This window comes from Alexandromys fortis, unplaced genomic scaffold (assembly GCF_014885135.2).
Source record: "Alexandromys fortis isolate MF-2015 unplaced genomic scaffold, M_Fortis_MF-2015_v1.1 scaffold_21, whole genome shotgun sequence".
In the NCBI taxonomy this organism is placed as follows: domain Eukaryota; kingdom Metazoa; phylum Chordata; class Mammalia; order Rodentia; family Cricetidae; genus Alexandromys; species Alexandromys fortis.
The window spans coordinates 6,049,449-6,067,681 of record NW_026067905.1 but is presented as its reverse complement, the minus strand read 5'-3'; the positions used below and the strand labels follow the sequence as shown (position 1 = coordinate 6,067,681).

Genomic DNA, 18,233 nt, shown 5'->3' with positions numbered 1-18,233 from the left:
AGCCTTTAGAACTGTTATTGGCCGCTCTGGTGGGGCTGTGTGCAATAGCTTTGATGTTGCCCTAAAAACCCTGCCTTCTTGCGACACTTTTCTCAAAGTCACTGTGGAAAACACGCAACGTTAATTGCCTAACAGACTCAGAATTTCTCTGGTTCCACTTTGCACCCTGAAGGAGGGGACAAAGATGTCACAGCAATAGACTCCTGCCCCGAGTTGTAAACTTCCCAAAAGTTTTGAAGCTTTCCACATGCAACACTTAAGGTCTTTTGCTTCCAGCGACATAAAAGTTAGCAGTCTTCCTATTTCTCTTGCTCCCGAACTGCAGAGGTCCTTGGCTGAGCCAGGTCCTGGCCTGCAGCAGAGCTGAATCCAGACTTCTTCCGGGTGGGCGGTGGCCCGACCACGGGTGATTCGGGGGCGGGGCTTGGCGAGCTCCGGAGGCCGGTAATTAAAGGAAAGCCTGAAAAGCGGCAGTGCCAGTTCCAGCCTTCTAGGTGAAAAGTCCCCGAGGTGTGCTAGCTTGGCCCCACAGCTTGCGGTGTTTCTCCAGGGACACAGGTGGGTGCACAGCCGGGGTGCTGCGCGGCCGCAGTGCTGCGCGCAGGCAAGGAGAGGGTGGTGGGTGTAAGGGGCCGGTGGGGGGCAGGTGTAAGGAAAGAGGATGGCTGTGCCTGTCTGACAAATCTTTGTTTCCTTTCGCTGCTTAAGTGTCTCCTTTGGTGGCCTGCTCTAAAAGAGAATTGTGCCTTTCTTTTTCTGCATTAGTTTCTGTTTCTCGAACTTCAAGAAGAAACTTGCAAGCACATGTCGTTTCGTGCTTAAGAGATGGCTTTCTTCTTATTTTCAAGCCCAAGTAGCACCCTCTTTTTTGAAAGGGCCATTTGATCTTGAGGGGAGGAAAAAGTACATGCGAGTTGTAGCAAGATGAGAAGCCACTGTGGCTTCAGCAACTTCTGCCCGTTCGTATTGTGTAAAACCCTTCAGTGTCTTCCTGTGACTCAGACATGAAGGCCTTTGCGCTTGCGGAAAGGCTGCTTGCTTTTCTAGATTCACCTTTGGTAGGTAAGAGAAGCTTCGAAAAGTCTTTAAGATAATACTGTTGTCAGATGCTTTGCAAAGACTTGGCAGGTCAAGCTATTGTGGTACTGTAGGCAGAGGGCCAGAGAGCTGAGAGACCAGCCTTTGGGGGGGCTTAAGTCAGGGGCCAGTCTCCCCCTTCTCCACTCCAGTCTGGAGAAAAAGGAAGGGACAAGAGCATCTTCTTTGGGCGTCAGCCTGTGTTGCTAGTAGTGAAGGTGCCTGGGTCTTCCCTTCTGTTGGGTTCAATCTCGGGTGTTCCGGGGAATTCCCGGGACTCTGATCACTTGTTTTTTCCTTCCCGCTTTTCCTCTAAGTGGCCTGTGGGAGGATGCCAACTAAGCTGCTTTGTAAGAGTCCAGGCTGAGGGTCTGTGAGTCTACCGTGTTCAGGAGCCATGCTGGAGCCACTGTTTGCTTTTCAGGAAGTGCCTCTTCCAGTGAGTTATGGCAGTATTGCTTCTGCTGTTCTTGGTTTATTCCAAATCAAGAGGACAGATGTGTGCTGGCAATATTTGACTATTTTTACATATGACAAATTTGGTCCCGACTTGAGTATTACTCTGTGATGGACAAATATTTTTAGGAAGTCGTTTTTGGTAATTCCTGAAGTTTGAGAGGAAAGTCAACATGGTCTCCAAAGAACACCTGACTCCCCAGGGTCTCCAAGAAACATAGGATTCCCCACAGCCCCCTCTCCCTTATATTCTCCTCCATATCTATTTTATTACTTATCCCCTAACCTACCTCTCTCTTTCAAACCCACCCCGTCCCCTTGTCCACTCTGAAATCCAATCCCATATTCATTTATCCCACGTCCACCTTCCCTCAACATGCATTCCAGCCCCACAACTACCCTCTCACAGAGTCATCCCCTGTGTCTCACGCTCCCCTGTAAACCACTGTTATTTGGGCTCCTAAGTTCTCTTTCAATGAGGCCTCTCAGCAAGCTGAGGAGGCTTTGGCCATCTCAGTCCCTTCAGGACATTGTAGAGCCCACAAGCAGCGGCATGGCTCTTGCAATCCTCTTTTCTGTTATCCCACAATGCGCTTGCAACATTCGGGAGGTTCAAAATTGAAGAGTCATGGCCTTGTGGCCGTGTGCCCAGATTTTCTGTGTTACATAACACTGAGGCAGGAGAGCTAAATAGTTGCAAGAAGAAAGGAACTTTGCTCTTCTTGGCCAAGGGCCCATGAAGGGAAAGGAGTGCTCTTCAACTGGAGAAGGCATCTTGTCTGTGAAACAGGGTGAAACATGGCAATGGGAATTAAAGAGAATCTTCCAGGAGTTCACAGTTTCTTCACAGTTCCTAACATGGAACTCCATAATTCCTAACACTGTAAGGAGCCCAGAAATGATAGGTTGAGAAAACTGGGCCCCAGACTGATGTCTCCACTGTACCACCTGACTTTATTACTACCCTAAAGTTGACAAAAGTCTTCACCATGTTGTTTGTGGTTTTTCATCCCAAGCCATTCGTTTCTAGTCAACTGGCTGGTGTCCCTTTGTTCTCTCCCAACAGGAATCCTTGGTAAATGAAGTGAATCTTGTGTAGTGGTGGCTGTCCCTAGAGAGGGCCTGGGACTTAGAGGCTGGATTAGCAGACTTGGAGGCAGGTAGCTACAAACAGTTTGGAACGCAGAGTCCCACAGTTTTAGACTCTTGGGTTAAAGATTCAACCATCAACATCTCCAGGCTTGGCAATTGGTAGCTTTTGCCATTCTCAGCTTCAGGCAGCAGTGAGACAAACGACAGCAAACTGAGCAAGCCGCAGAAGGTAGTGTTGCTGTTCTTCTGTGGGCCTCACGTTCTGGTCCTCTTAGCCCTGCAGTGACAGGCGTACAGGATCCTTAGCCTTGACAGTGACCAGTGTTCTAGTTCCTGGGCTTGGGACTGGAAGTCTAGTATTAAGTAGCTTCTGGCAAGTCTTTCTGGGATCAGGGTCCAGAGTTTCTACCTTTGGCCCTTATTGTCTTTGTCACTTCTGCTCTACACTGTTTCTTCCCCAGCTGCCTCTCATGATTATTACCATGGTCCCTGGTATGTTAGGACTCTGTGGGCTTCCCTTGGCTTCGTAGGCAGGCCCACTATGCTAATGATGAACATCACAAATAGTTGAGAAGCTGGATGTGGTGATACAGGCTTATAATTCTATCACTTGGGAGGCTGAGGTAGGACTGTAGAGAGTTTGAGGCTAGTCTGGGCTATATTGGGAGGCTCTGTCTCAAAAGACCACACACACACAAAGTAGATGATAAAAAGCTACTCACAAAAAGGCTTTTGATGCTGTCTTAGCAGGAAGCAATACAGGAAGGTGTCTCTATTCTAGTTTACAAAGTAATGGACCATAGCAGGCATGCATGTAAGTTAAGGACTGTATTTGCACCAATTGTGGCATCGTCCCTATACAAATGAGATTTATTTATTTATTTATTTATTTATTTATTTATTTATTTATTCACCTTTACCCCCATGGACAGCCTCCCTGACAACCAGCTTTCAGTGGACATATTTTTGTCACTACACAGCCTTGCCGTTATTCTGGTTTCAATTAGGGGTAAGCAGGCTCATGACAGAAGAAAAAAGAAGCAGAGTTCTATTGTTTTCCTCCACGTTGTCAGTGTTTCCTATTAATGTTCTTAGTAAGCCCATATCTTGCATAGCCAGCTTATCGAGAAACCCGTCTATGCCTCAGCTGTGGCTAATACCAGGCTGTCTGCCATTGACCTCCAGGAAGCCTAGTCCCATAGGACACGTAGCTCCCGTCCGGCATAATGACATATGTCATGTCACACAGACGACACTGGAGTTGGTGTGACACTTCATCCCCTCTCCCACATTTCTAGGAAGTGGAAGATGTCTGAGGGAGGAGGCTTATGGTCCCGTGGTGTATAGTGGAAGGGACTTGGTACGGGCTAGTGTCCCAGACTCACAGGCCTGAGGAGTTCGTCCACATTCCTGACAACCTAGCAACTTCACTTTTTATCAGCTCCTTGTTTATTGTTTGCAGCTGAAGAAAACCTCCATTTCCCTTTCTTTCCACCTGCTAATGCCTCTGTATTTTCCCACTGACAGTTCTAAAAGGTTCCTGGTTTTTCTCTCCTTCTCCACCGTGCTGAACAACAAAAAAATAAGCACCACCAACAAAACCTTCCTGACTTGTTGTTCCAGCCCTAAAAACATTTTGTTCTGGGAACAATCACACAGACTTTTATTTTGAAGGTTATTAAATAGCAGAATTTTCTACTTGATATACTTCCTGAGTTTTTTTTTTTAAATTCAAAGTTTTTGTTGTATTTCTTCAAATCTCTGTTCCGAGGCATGGACCATAGGGATTCTTTATTAAGCTAATTAACTTTGCAGGAGCTCTGAAGGATAGGGCATTTTACCATGACTTTTATTCCCCCAATACCAGAGCAATAGCAGCTATATTAAAAACTACTGAGAGTATTATCTTGCACTGAGATAACACACTATGCTTTCAAGACCATGAACTCATGGAAGTGGATTAATTTGCTGTCAAATATGGAATTTAAAAACAATTTAGAGAATAGCGAGCCCATTATTTCGTGGGCTTCATCCAACTGTAGATTAAAAAAAAGTCAGAAGAAAGTGTGTCTGTGCTGAGCGTGCGCAGAAGTTTTTCTTCTCACTGACTTCTGAACGGTGCTGTGCAGCTGTTTGTGTGCTGCATGTGGCGTTGGGTATGGAAGATGGAGATGAGATGATGTCCTAGCTCCACTCATTTGCTGTCATAGGTCAACCCGACCAAAAATCAGTTGGGAAGGACAGGGTTTACTTAGCTTACACTTCCAGGCCACAGTCTATCATTGAGGGAAGTCATAAAGATATCTCTCTCTCTCTCTCTCTCTCTCTCTCTCTCTCTCTCTCTCTCTCTTTCTCTCTCTGCTTTCTTATTCAGCACAGGCCTACCTGCCTAGGGATGGTGCTGCCTATAGTGGGCTGGGACCTCTGACATCAATCAACAGTTTCTCATGGATATGGCTGCAAGCCAATTTGATTGTGGCAATCTTTCAGTTGAGGGTCCCTCTTCCCAATGAATTTAGGTTTTATTAAGCAATAAAAACTGCCCAGCACATATGATTTAAAGTATTGGAAGCTGTCTGGGAGGTGTGCATCGGCAATGTGGTAGAAGACATTTGAACATCTGTGAATATGGTACTCTCAGGAAGCTTCCGAACAGGACCCCTGGGGATGGTGTGTAGTTTCTGCTAGACTACATGCAAGGCATGTTGTTTTTATCTTAAGAAGACAATTTCAGAGGGTTTTTTTTTGGAAGCTTCAGTTTTATTATCTGTAATATAGCAAAGCACCTGGCACATGGCATAACCGAAAAGGAGGAATGGAAGGGATGGGAGATGTGTCTGCTAGGGTCAGCTACTAGTAGACATCCAAGGTTTAGTTGAATTATATATAATTAAACAGAATCAAGAAGTTGAAAGGCAAATGCAGCAATTGTCCCAAGGAGTCAGCACAATGTTTTAACCTGTGGAGTGAGATGTCAGAGATTGGGATTTGTACCCCAACCCCAGATGGTATTCTGTTCCTATGAAACAGATTACAGTATGCTGACAAACATCATGTAGGGTTTTGCAGTAAAGTCTGAGGTATTGCTGGATACAACAGAGTCTTACCAAATTAAGTGTTAGTGGAGATGCTTTTGATTACATTCTTCAGCAACACATGAACAACTGACTAGAAGCAAATAGAAGACAGATGTAGCTTCATAGACTATAGTCAAATGGAAAAAGCTTCTGGAGGTTAAACTAGAAAGCTACAGGAAGGAGAAAAAGGGCATGAATAGACATCATGGAGCAGCCAAGAAGATTCAATGCTGCCTAAGATGAGTGTGAGAGAAAAATGAATGCTGCAAGGAAGGCATAAAGGCTGATGTCAGGGTCAGAGGCTACCAGAAAGGGTGGGGAACTCAGTTGTTAAGCCTAACCCTAGTTACTGTCTGTGCCATTTCTCCTGGGCACAGCGTATCTTTAACCCCAGGATCCTTCAGTTTATTATTTACTTTGTTTGTTTAGTGTGTGCCCATGTGTGTGCTTGCACACACTTCTTGGTGTGTATGCATGTGTTTGACAGCTTTCAGGAATTGATTCTCTCCTTCCATCATATGGGTTCTGAGGCTTGCACTCAGGTTGCCATGCTCAGCCGCAGGCACCTCTCCATGGTAAGCCATCCTGCTAGCCCTTCAGTTTCCCCTTGACAACTTTTTAGATGGATGTGAATATAGAATGAGAAATGATCTGATCTGTCCTGTGTTGGCAAAAGAGCTTCACAAAAGCCTGGAATGGAATATAACAACGGCTTATTTATTTTGGGATAAACTCACAGAAAAAGGAGTGATTCATAGTCCTCTGCATGTGTTGGGAACTGGAACCAAACCCAGCAGCCAAGAGGTCTGTGCACATTTTTTGTCTACATTTATAGTACATGAGACCATGCCCAAAGTGGGCTGTTATCTTAAAGGCTATTGCCTGACGGAGTTCCCACAGCACCTCCCCCTTTTGTCTAAATGAGAGAGTTCTAGGCCTAATACAAAACTATATACAATAAGAATAAATATCAAGTGTTGTCCAGGGAAAAGAAGAGGCAAAAACATACATAAAAATTAGAATTACAACCGGCATGAACAACATCAAACAAGAAACACATGCTTAATGTTTCAATAGTTATCCTATCCTAAGGAGTCTAAGACTTATATTAAAAATGGCTTGGCTAAGTCATGAGTGGAAAGTAACTATGAATATCTAGTCTTCAACCCCCATCAGAGACTTGAGAAGGAAAATAATATTACTTGAGTAAACATGAAATGCAATCAGGAACTTCCTAAAAGTACAAGAAATGACAGAGACAACTGGCTACATGGGCAATCACTCAAAGTCTCATTTGCAACGTTGGGGCAACCAACTTTGTCTAAGGCCTAGAGTGTCTGACAGACCATTTTCAGAGGCAAGAAAATTTGAAAAAACTGTCTTAGCCTGTCTTGGCAAGGTTTGTCAGTCTTTTGCTTGTATCCTGCTTGTCCACTCTGAACACCATGCATTTTGTCAGTGGTTGAGGCATGGACAGTTCTTTGCCCAAAGGGCAATTTGCCAAGAAGAAAACAAGTTCCAAGTGGAGTGTCTTGAGTGCTTAACATTCTCTTGGGAATAGATTGGTGCTGCCAGGAGCAATCATGTCTCATGTCAATAGAATTCTAAGTTATTTAAATATCATATTCTACAGTTTTTTGAAGTGTTTGAAGATTACCTATTTATGTGGAATGCAATCTATGCATCTAATGAACTTAATTAGTCTAACTATAAGTATGAAAAACATGGATGACTATTAACCTGCAATTCTTATTACCTATATTGCTTAAAGATTAAGGCTTCATATTAAAAACTTAAACAATCTTTAAATAAATGTGAAACAAATGAGGACAATGAACTTAAAATGTAAGCAATATATAAGTATCTTGATCAGAGGTAGAAATGTATAGTGCAATATGATAAATATGTCCTAGAATTGCATCTCTATATAGGTCACCTTATGCAGAGGTAGAAACATGCATGCATATGATATGAAAAAATAACTTTGCATAGGCACAGAAATATTGTAAACGTAAATAGGAGCATATTCATTATAATAAATGTAATTTGAATTTATATCAATATACAAGAATCTATACCAATGTAAATTGTCTATAAATAATAACTCACAAGTAATCTCACTATTACTCACTATTATTATTAGTGTGAGTAAGATACTAATCTACCTATTATCTCAACCCATCCATTCCCCCTCCTTCTTTTCAAGAGACATCCATGAGCCTACTTCACTTCTACTTCCAACCCTATACCACTTATAACCGACCCCTAATAATGTCCCTAGGCCATTCTCCTTTTCCTGGTTCATCTTTCCACATGCACAGTTTCCTTGCTGTGGGCTTGTGGGTCTTAAACTGGGATATTACCAGTGTCTTTTCTCTTCCACAAGAACTGCTGCTATACTGACAAGGGTCTGGTGAAGTTTATTAAGCCAGGTTTTGCGACACAAGCCTGTAGTTTCAGTACTTGGAAGGCAGAGACTTGAGGATCAAGAATTCAAATTTACTCTCTGTCTATAGCCAGGTAGAGGCCACCCTGAGATACCTAAGAAACATGCCTCCCAAATGAGCAGATAAATGAAGAATAAACCAATAAAGTATGGATGGCCTCCCCTGCTATAGTTGGTTACTTTTGCATGTATTTCCAATGCTTGCCTTGTTTAAATACGATAGTAAGTATTGTTAGAGACCACTAGTATTCCTATTTTATAGATGGAGGCCTAAAGTCTCAGAGAACTTTTATTCCTCAAACAAGGTCAGTAACCAAACTCTGGGACTTGAATTCAAGTTTTGGGTTCCTGGGAGGTTGGACATGACTGAAAGGATAGAGAGCAGTGAGCTAGGTTTCTAGCCCAGGTTATACATTAGATTTTAGGCACTCCCAGTAACATGGCAGTACTGCTTGGTGCTTTTGAAGATCCTGCCACAACTTCTGCACTATTCTTTGAACCCTTCATTCTTCCTGATACAAATCTCTATTTTATTTCATGTTTGGGGCATTTTGATTGTTTTTATGCTCTAATACCTCTTATACTTCCCTTTAGCATTTTCTGGGTATCTTCATCTTTAATGATACTGAACTAGAGAAATCATTATACAATTTATTCTAGAAATATATTTGCTTTGAATTGATGAATTAAATTGTTTGAGACAAGAGTTTGCCGTGTAGCCCAGGCTGACTTGAAGCTTACTGTGGAGCATATGGTTGCCTTAAACTCAGAGCAATCCTCCTGCCTAGTCTAGCAACAGTTGGATTACAGGAGTGAATCACCGTTTAAAATGCTTTTTTTGTTGTTGTTGTTGTTGTTGTGTGTTGTGTGTTGTAATCATTTTCCTTGTAAGCAGTCCATGATACTGATTTTTAAAGAACAATGTAGGTAGTGCAGTTATATCAGCTCAATAAGTGATCATCAAGTTACCTGGGGTGTTTCTGCTTCCCCTGTCTCTTGTCTACAGTCATTTAAAGATTGAGAGTAAGACTTGAAGAATGGCTCACCTCAAGCAGCTCATGGACAATGAGGTGTTTATGGCCTTCTCCTCCTATGCAACGATCGTTCTTATGAAGATGATGTTCATGAGCACAGCAACTGCGTTTCAGAGGTTGACCAACAAGGTAAGAGTTCAGAGGTAACCTCTGCTCACTTTCATGAGTAAAAATTCTGGAGAACAGCCTTCTTCATTTCTATTGCACCTTTTACAATATGCTCCATCAGTAGCAGGTTGTGCTGTGAATGAAGTCTGAAATGCTCTGGCTTGGGTGTTTCTCATGGCACAAGACTTTTGCTTTCATGATGAAACCATGATAGTTGTCTCTTTATGGGTATCTCCTCTTGTGATTCGCATAGCGAATGAGATTTCCAGAGTGTTCAAGGTTTGGCTCATAGTAATCTCATTTCCCGGGGGCTGGTCATGGGTTAGAATGCTCTTTTGTTTCTCACATGTACTGAACCCCTTCATAATTTTGTGGCATTACTAGCAATCTCAGTTGAAATGAAGCCTGGTCTCCTTTAGGAGAAATGAAAGAGAGGGGACAAGAAGCTTCCCAAGTCATTGTGGTCCATGGCTGCAGAGTGTCACTGAAGGGGAGGCTTATGAAGTATGTATTCCTCATGGCTCTGCAGGGCGGCAAGCCCAAGATCAAGATGCCAGATATGATGTCTAGCCAGGGACCCTTTTGTGATCTGCACGGGGCCATCCTCTCCTTGTGTTCACGTTAGTTGAAAGAAAAACAGGGAAGTAGAGGATGTGCCCTGTGTCTTTCTGTAAAGGCACTCATTCCACTCACAAGGGGCCCATCCATATGACTTTACGTTGCCATAGAGGCCCTACCTTCAGACACCATCGCCCTGGGAATTCAGCTTCAGCTTATTCATTTAGGACAAAACCAGCAGTCAACGGTAGTACTTGCTTGGCCTTGCATGATGAAAAGGATGGGACTGAGATGAAAACTCACCAGAGAAACAGGCTTGTAGTTCAGTGGGAGAGTGCTTGCTTGGAATACAGAAGGCCTTGATATCACTTCCGGCAACCCTCTCCAATTCATATTGGCTTAAACCCCAACTTTGGATATTTCTCACTGTGGTTTGTTTATTCCTTTATTCAAAATTCATATGTTGAACAACCAGTGCATTCCAGGTACTCATAGAGAGGACACCATGAGGAGCAAGGCCAAAAGACCTGACCTCAGTAGCTGACTCTCACATCTCTGCTTAGCAATTCTCCTTAACATCTTCATTTGTAATAAATACTCATTTGTTAAGAAAATGTTATAATAGTTATATTTTTTCAAGCTAAAATTAAAAATATTTTACAGTCTGTTTTTTATTATAAATTATTAAACAGTGATGATCTTAAATTCACTTTTCAAGTTTCAAGGAATGTGGCAATAGTTTCAAACAGCATAGTCATTACAGGAAGGAGTCCATCCCTCACCACTTCCTTCTGCTTGCCTTTTCTGAAGGCCTTGGAAGGCAAAGGCATTACTTGCTGAAAACCAAGCACCTGGCACGTTGATACACTTGAGGGAGGGTGTGGCAAGGTCACTCTGTAAAGAATGGCAGGGTACCATGTTGATGGTCTGCTCTGGCTGAGAATTATGTCTCTTATGTCTTTACTCTCTTGGTAACTATTTTTTTTAATTATTTAGTCTGTCATTATTTGTGTGTGTGTGAGCATGAGAGATAGAGATAGATATATTTAGAGAGATTAAGATTGAAATTCTGCATGTGCTGTGTGCAGGTAACATTTTGGGGGTCAGTTCTTCCCTTCTGTGGGTTCTGGGATGTGAACTCAGTCGTCAGACCTGTGCAACAAGTTCTTTTATCTGCAGAGTTAACTCCCTGATCCCTCTTCAGGATTTTTATATTTTAGCCTTTATTGAAGTTTTCATTCACACGGATTTGAAAGCATTTTCGTGTTGATAAAGATTCAGTCTCGGTCTGAACATGCTTCCCCTCCTCGCTCCTCCTCTGTTTGATTGATTGGTCTACAATTTCTTTCTGTAAGGGCCAACCAGGACGCCTGGGCTTCTTTTATTAAGACTCAAATTACTGGTGCTTGGGTTGTCGCTCAGTCAGTCAGATGCGTGCCGTGCAAGCGTGAGGACCCGAGTTTGATCTTCTGCAACTATGTTAAGGATGCCAGATATGGTGGTCTACACTTACAGTCTCACCGATGGGGAGGAGGTGGAGACTGGCGGGTCCCTGAGGTTCAGTGGCAGCCACTTAGCCTACTCTGGGAAGCGTTGGGCTACTAATAGAGGCTGTCTCTAAAACAAGGTTCACAGTAATTCCCAATGGAAATGAAACTTGAAAATCCAAGGCCTCTACATGAACATGCACCCAAGTGTATATGTTCCTGTGCTCATGTGTGCACCCATACAAACCTGAACACACACATACACACCCACAGGCAGATTAGCAAATTGGTCACCATGCCCACTGCTCCTTCACAGTTCACAGTATTTGGAATTCGGGTGCTTCTTTTTTCGGTTTGTTTTTGTTGTTAAGTTGATACTAATGGTTGAACATAGGGGTTTGTGCTCATCATCAAGCAATACATCTATCCCTGGCGTAAGTGGGTTTTTCTTCTTTTCTTTTTGGTGTTTGGAATAGATTTTTGCCAACCCAGAAGACTGCACTACCTTTGGCAAGGGAGAGAATGCCAAGAAGTACCTTCGGACTGACGAAAAGGTGGAACGGGTGCGAAGGTGAGCTTGTGCCTCTGGAAATTTCTCACCCTAGAGACATGGTCAAGGAGTCCGGCCTTGCTCAGGACTCAGAGAAGAAAGGGAGAAAGCAGTCATGGCATGAAGTACAGCAAATCTCCACACGGTGCTATAGCTGCTCCTGCCATCGATTTAGATAGAATTCTCCATGGACTTGGCTGGAGCTGGAATCTCCGCTCCGTTTTGGGATACCCTGAAATAATAGTAGATAGGAGGAAAGGTGCAGGCAGGCAATTCTCACAGGCATGTCACCTCTCTCCCAACTTGAGACCGTCCATTCGTCCATGCACACAGAAGGTCAGGTGCTTTTGTAAAAGAACTAGAATATAAAGTTGAAACTTTTTAGAGAAGTAAGTTCTCTCCCTTATGCCTTGGCTGCCTTGTAGCTCTGTCTCTCTCTGCTGATTTGTTTCTGTATCTCCTTCATAGCTATTATATGTAACATATTGCAAGTTCAATGAACACTGAAGAGAGAGAAGCTGGATTCCATTCTCACAGTTTTGTTTCAAATGTGCCTGGAACTTTGCTTTTTCTTAATCTTCGCCATAAAGTCATATGATGTGCTGCTATTTTATACAGATATTCTATGCCAAATTTAAGTAATAGCTTCCCCATTTTTATAACACATGGACTATCAGAGGTACCTGCTGTCTTCCCAGTTGCTATTATCTAACACTCATCTGAGCCATACCCCAGCCAGTGATGTTACAGAAAGTTAAAGGATTAAGGAAGTTTTATAGGCACCAAGCAGCCTTGTAGTCCTGTGATGGAGGGTGAAGTCGGAAAAGTAACACATACTTGAATAGATTTCCTCAGTTTCATGTGAATGACCATGAAATAGAAGTCAAGGGCAGAGAGTTTTCCTTCTGCACATGGGGTCAGGTAAACACTCTGGATTATGTCTGTGGCACCCCCAGCTTGCTTCCCTGGGAAGGTCTGAAAGCTCTCCCGGGATAGTTACAGATTCTCTCATGCCATGACGTATACAGGCTCAAGCTGAATCGCCCTCTGGGATCATACACTCATGCTTGCTTCCAAATTTTGCATCGGATGTAAAGTAAGCTCTTCTCTCAATTCCCTCAACAAATCAACTGGAAACCTGTGCACAGAAATGGGCTCGAGGAAATTGAAGTGCATGGGTTTACCCTGTGCACTGCAGATATTTCTCAAACAAGAATGTTTTTCTCTGAAGAGGAAGTGTGTGCTGGGTTCTTAAGTGCTTTCCATACACTTGCTTCTGCAGGTGTTGTGCTGGGGAACTCAGTCCTCCTACAGGAGCCAGTCGTCAAAACAGGTCGTGCCAAGAAAATGCACCAGAAATAGTTCCAGGACAAAAGAATCAAAGTGAAAACCTCAAGCGGTGTCAAGGGTTATGAGGGCAGAGAATCAGATTAGAGCGATGTGTCAGACGCCACGGAGACGTTAAACCGTTTAAGTCTTTATCTGTTCCTTCTCGGGTTCTCTTTGACAACAACAGTAGCATGGTTGATGCTAATCGTGGTGTTCTATTCATACAGTAGGCCAGGACTAGAAAACGCCGACTGTATCGTAGTGGCATTATTAGCAAGACGGGAGAGGATCATGCAAGCCTCCTCTACCGAAACTTAAAAACAACATTTTATTTTGAGAAAATCAGATTCTCTTTGTTATTTACCCATCTGGTATCCTTATTCTCTTGTGGGTACTTTTAGAGGAGAAATCTATAGTCTAGTCTGATGTTCTTCTTCTCAGACTACAAATACGTGTAACTGACATTTAATGCCATTGACCTTAGCTCTAGGTGCCTAGAGAGGCAGAACATCAGTGTTTACAGCGCTCTCTGGTGGTCAGAATCTGAACTTCCAGTGTAGTAATAGGCAACCTTTTGCAGAAGGCCAATGATCACATTTCCAGTAACTTTCTTTTGGAGAACTGATTGCCTTCATTAAATAAAACACTAGCACTCATGTGAAATAAATTTTAGAAGTTTTTGAATCTCCGTTTACTTTCTTTTATAAGCCTGTTGCTAATTCCATAGTCAAATGGCAGAGCGGTGCTACCAATGAAATGGAAGCTATTCTTGAAGATAGTCATAAGATTAGTACATGTACATATAGAACCATAGCTGCAAGCTTAAAGTAGCATGTGTTGGCATGTCAAGGGATGTAACTTAGTGTTAGTAATTTGAGTTCCACACAGACCCAAGCCAGAGTTGATTAGAAAACACTTTACATATACGGATTTATCTACTTAATCCTATTTCACCTCATTCTGAGAGGAATTTAAGACCACACATGCACACTCAATGCTACAAGATAAATGAAACTCAAAAGGGAATCAAGACGGCTATAAAAGTAAAGTGAGTTGTTCTGAAGAACTTGAGTTTAGTTTTAGGGAAATGCCAGGAAGCTATAACACACTGTCTTCAAGGGTGGAGAGTACACCTTCCTCCAGAGTGTTCCTAGGATCTGAGGGACCCAAGTGAGAATTCCATCAAGAGACTGAGTTATGGGTTAGAGGCTAAAGTAAACATCCTTTGTGACCCCAATTCTTGGATAAAGCAGCTACTGGATGGTTCTTATATGTCTATCCTGGTCCTCCTTTTCTTGGGATGCTATCAGAAATATCCCAAGAAGATGTGAGAGCAACATAGATGTAGTGACCAGGCAATGACAGGAAGCGGTTGTCTGTACCTGTGAAGGCGTGGTGGGATACAAGGAGTACATCTCTGTAGCATTTTGGACTATTTCATGGAGGAAGAAAAAGTGATGAGAAAATATTAATTTAGAAATCTCTGTGAGAATTCAGACACCCTACTGTATGCTTAGAATCAGAACCCTGTCTGAGCAGAGGGCATTGGGGAAATATGGCTGGGCCCTCCTACCCCCCAGCCCTTGCATAGTTGGCCACTGCTTGATAATTCATTTAAAATCCTCAGAGCGACTGTTGTCCAGGTCAGGCGGATGCTGAAAACCAGAGAGCCTGACCTGAGGGAATGAACTGTGGCAGTGGCTCCCAAACCTTGGCGGGAAGCTTGGCCATAGCATGGGGTACCACTCATAGGGCTGAGGGGAATCCATCAGGGTAGAAAACGGTCACTCCCAAAGAAAGTGTGACATACCGCATATGTTTCTTCTCTTGTTTAAGGTATTGAATCTATGCATCTCATTTATTTATTTATGTATTTATTTATTTATATCAGAATTTTTTTTTAAAAAAAATACCAGTTCAAATTCTCACTCTCTCCCCTCCTCCCATTCCCTCCACACACCCTCCCATCCCACCTCCTCTACTGGTCAATCAGCTTTTATTTAAAATATAATTGACAGAATACAGTTGTCCCACACCAAGAGTCCCAAGTCAGAAAAGCCCAAGGTGCCACAAGCCACAAGAAAAATTCTGACTGAAAAGTGTTTTAGGTTTCCTTCTAGTGACGGTACACAATCAGAGTCTAAGAAATCATATTCTCTTTCTTTCTCTGCCCATCTTCCCTCCCCAACCTGGTCACTTCTGTGTAGACCTGTACTTTTGCTCTTTCTTTGCTAGTTCCTTCTGTGGTTTGAATACAGAATGCCTGAAATCTCACCCATTTCTGGGGGAATGCTTTTATCTGGATATAAAAGAGCATGCGACTTGATGATGGTTTGCACAGAGGGATTTCTGTGTAATCACTCTGAAGTTAGGGAGAGGGGAAGGGGAAGTTTTGAACAAGACCATAAGAGAAAGAATTTTCTTTCCTTGGGAACAAGAATTTTCCTTCAAATGAAACTTGAATTTGAAAGAATGATATCTCATACTTAACAAAAGTGGTGTGTATTTTTCTAGATAGATGACATTTTAATATTCTGGAAACAGTAAACTGCCATCTCAAGATAAAATAAAGATTTTTCAAAATGTGGTTCTAAATAAAAGCAATGCTAGTAAGGAAGCAGGACAGCTGGGAAGAAAAACTGAGATTATTCCTTTGCAATGTACGACCCTGTAGCAGTGCTCCGTGTACGTGGATCCACGTCTGTAGTTGTAGCACTTGTCAATAGAGGCAGAAGCACTAGGAGTGTGAGGAGAATCTGGCCACATAGTAAGTTTCAGGCCAGCTTTGGCTAACCTTGGCTCTAACCAAATGAAACCCACCCAACCCTTACATCCATCAAGACATCATTTTGCTTTAGAAGAGAGGGAAGGATGCGTGCATCCCACTGATTTTTGAACTTTGTGTTATCATCTCTCACAGGGCCCACCTGAACGATATTGAAAACATTGTTCCCTTTCTTGGTATTGGCCTCCTGTACTCCCTGAGTGGTCCAGATCTCTCGACAGCCCTCTGGCACTTCAGAATCTTCGTCGGTGCTCGGATCTACCACACGATTGCCTACTTGACTCCCCTTCCTCAGCCGAACAGGGCCTTGGCATTTTTCGGTGGCTTTGGAGTCACTCTGTCAATGGCCTACAGGCTGCTCAAGAGTAGGCTGTACCTGTAAAGAGAATTACAATCCTCGTCATCTGATTGCTTTTTTGAAGAAAGAATTCTATTTCCAATGTATGCCAACAATTTCTAAGGTTTTGTGTAGGAGAGGAGCAGAGAAATTAGGAGTCCGGGAAAACTCAGTTTAAAGACTAGTATCAATTGTCTCTCTTCTTGTTTTGTGATAGGGATAGACATTTAATATAATCAACCTTAACCATGTTCTCTAGCTCCTACAGTACTTTGTGGTAAGTCTCAATTGTGTCGTAATTTGTAATAGTTATCTACATTTCGTCTCATGCATCTATAAAAGAGTATGTGAAACCTGGCTTTCATACTTGCTGAGTTAGTCACATGAATTAAAAACATTAAAAATGAATTTTGTTGTTTCTTTTTCAAAGGATTTCATTTACTTACTTTGTATGTTTGTTTGTTTAAGCAGGGTTTCTCTGTGTTACAGCTCTGGCTATCCTGGAACTTGTTCCATAGACCAGGCTGGTCTTAAACTCACAGAGATCTGCCTGCCTCTGACTCCTGATTAAAGGAGTGCAAAACCACTGTCCAGTTTATTTTTACTTTTTATTGATGTTTATGACTGTGTCTCTGCGTGTGTATGCATGTGTGTGTGCAGGTACCCACAGAAGCCCCTGGACTTGGAGTTACAGGCGGGGAACTGATCTCAAGTCCTCTAGAAGAGCAAAGTGTTCTTACCTGCTGAGTTGTATCTCCAGCCCATGCTTAGTTTACTTTTCCTGTTTTTTAATAGTAAAAATAAAATATGGAAAGGTTGGACGACTGAATAACAACCCTCTCCATTCCTGTCATGTTGAATCACTGACTTTTAACATGTTGCCTCCTTCGCTTTGGCTATTTTTCAGGTTGTATTTTTGGAACACGTGAATATCAATTGCAGACATCAGGGTATTTTCTTCTAACGTTGCTCTGCTTCCCCCATGAAGAAGGCAGTGTGCAGAGGTCCACAATAACTATCCCACCCATGAACTGTAACACCACAGTCACACTAGTTGATATAGCCTCCACACTCAGTTTCTGTGGGTTTCCCAACAATGACCTCCACAGCTGCCTTGTTTCTGACCTAGGAACCAGATAAGGAGCACGGATAGCCTCTGGATGACCATTGTTCTCACTAAGTCTCACTGAGTCTCACTAAGATGGAAGAATTTCTTTGCTTAGTTGATGTTTTCTTTTGTAAAATATGTTTTTGAGAATAATTTTTTATCAGAAAACACATACACAGAACACTGTGTAAACACATACACATATGTGTATATAAAACGCATACACAGAACATACAGAAGAACATTGTGACATTTCAGACATACTTTCCTTTAGTTGATCCCCTCCCCCACTCCTCTCCTCCACCTCTGGCCTGCCCACTCTACTTTCTAGTCACATGTTCTATTGACTGCCCCTCCCCTCGGATAGGTCCCTTTTTAGTTTCTCCAACTTCTACCCACACTCATTCCCACATACACACATATATGAAATTCTGCATGTGAGGCACGGACATGTGTTATCTATAAACTGATTTTTTTGAAGAGTATCGGCTAGCTATTTTACAGCACAGATTTAGTCTGGATTTGTTTTATCTCTAGCTTCTTACTCTTAGGTCTAGATTAAGTACTTCTGGTGGCCCATCTCACACGCTATAATTTATGAGTAAGGAGATGACATCAGTTTTCCTCATTGTTATTCTGATTATAAATTGAAATCACAGGCAAATGGAGTCGTATTGGTCAGGCTGTCCCTTGGGAAGATGTGGCTTTATCTTTATAATCATACAGGGATCATAACAAACTTCTCCGAACAAGTTTAGCATTTGGTTTGGTTTCAATGTAAAAATATAA

At 42.5% G+C, this 18,233-nt stretch overlaps 1 protein-coding gene across 1 annotated transcript; it reads left to right on the top strand.

Moving 5' to 3' along the window:
- Positions 1–402: 402 nt before the first annotated feature.
- Positions 403–16,744, top strand: Mgst1 (microsomal glutathione S-transferase 1). Its single transcript, XM_050135227.1, has 4 exons — positions 403–558; positions 9,155–9,311; positions 11,812–11,906; positions 16,135–16,744. The coding sequence occupies exons 2-4, from the start codon at positions 9,186–9,188 to the stop codon at positions 16,379–16,381; spliced, it is 468 nt and encodes a 155-aa protein (XP_049991184.1). The 5' UTR covers positions 403–558; positions 9,155–9,185; the 3' UTR covers positions 16,382–16,744.
- The last annotated feature ends 1,489 nt before the right edge of the window (positions 16,745–18,233 follow it).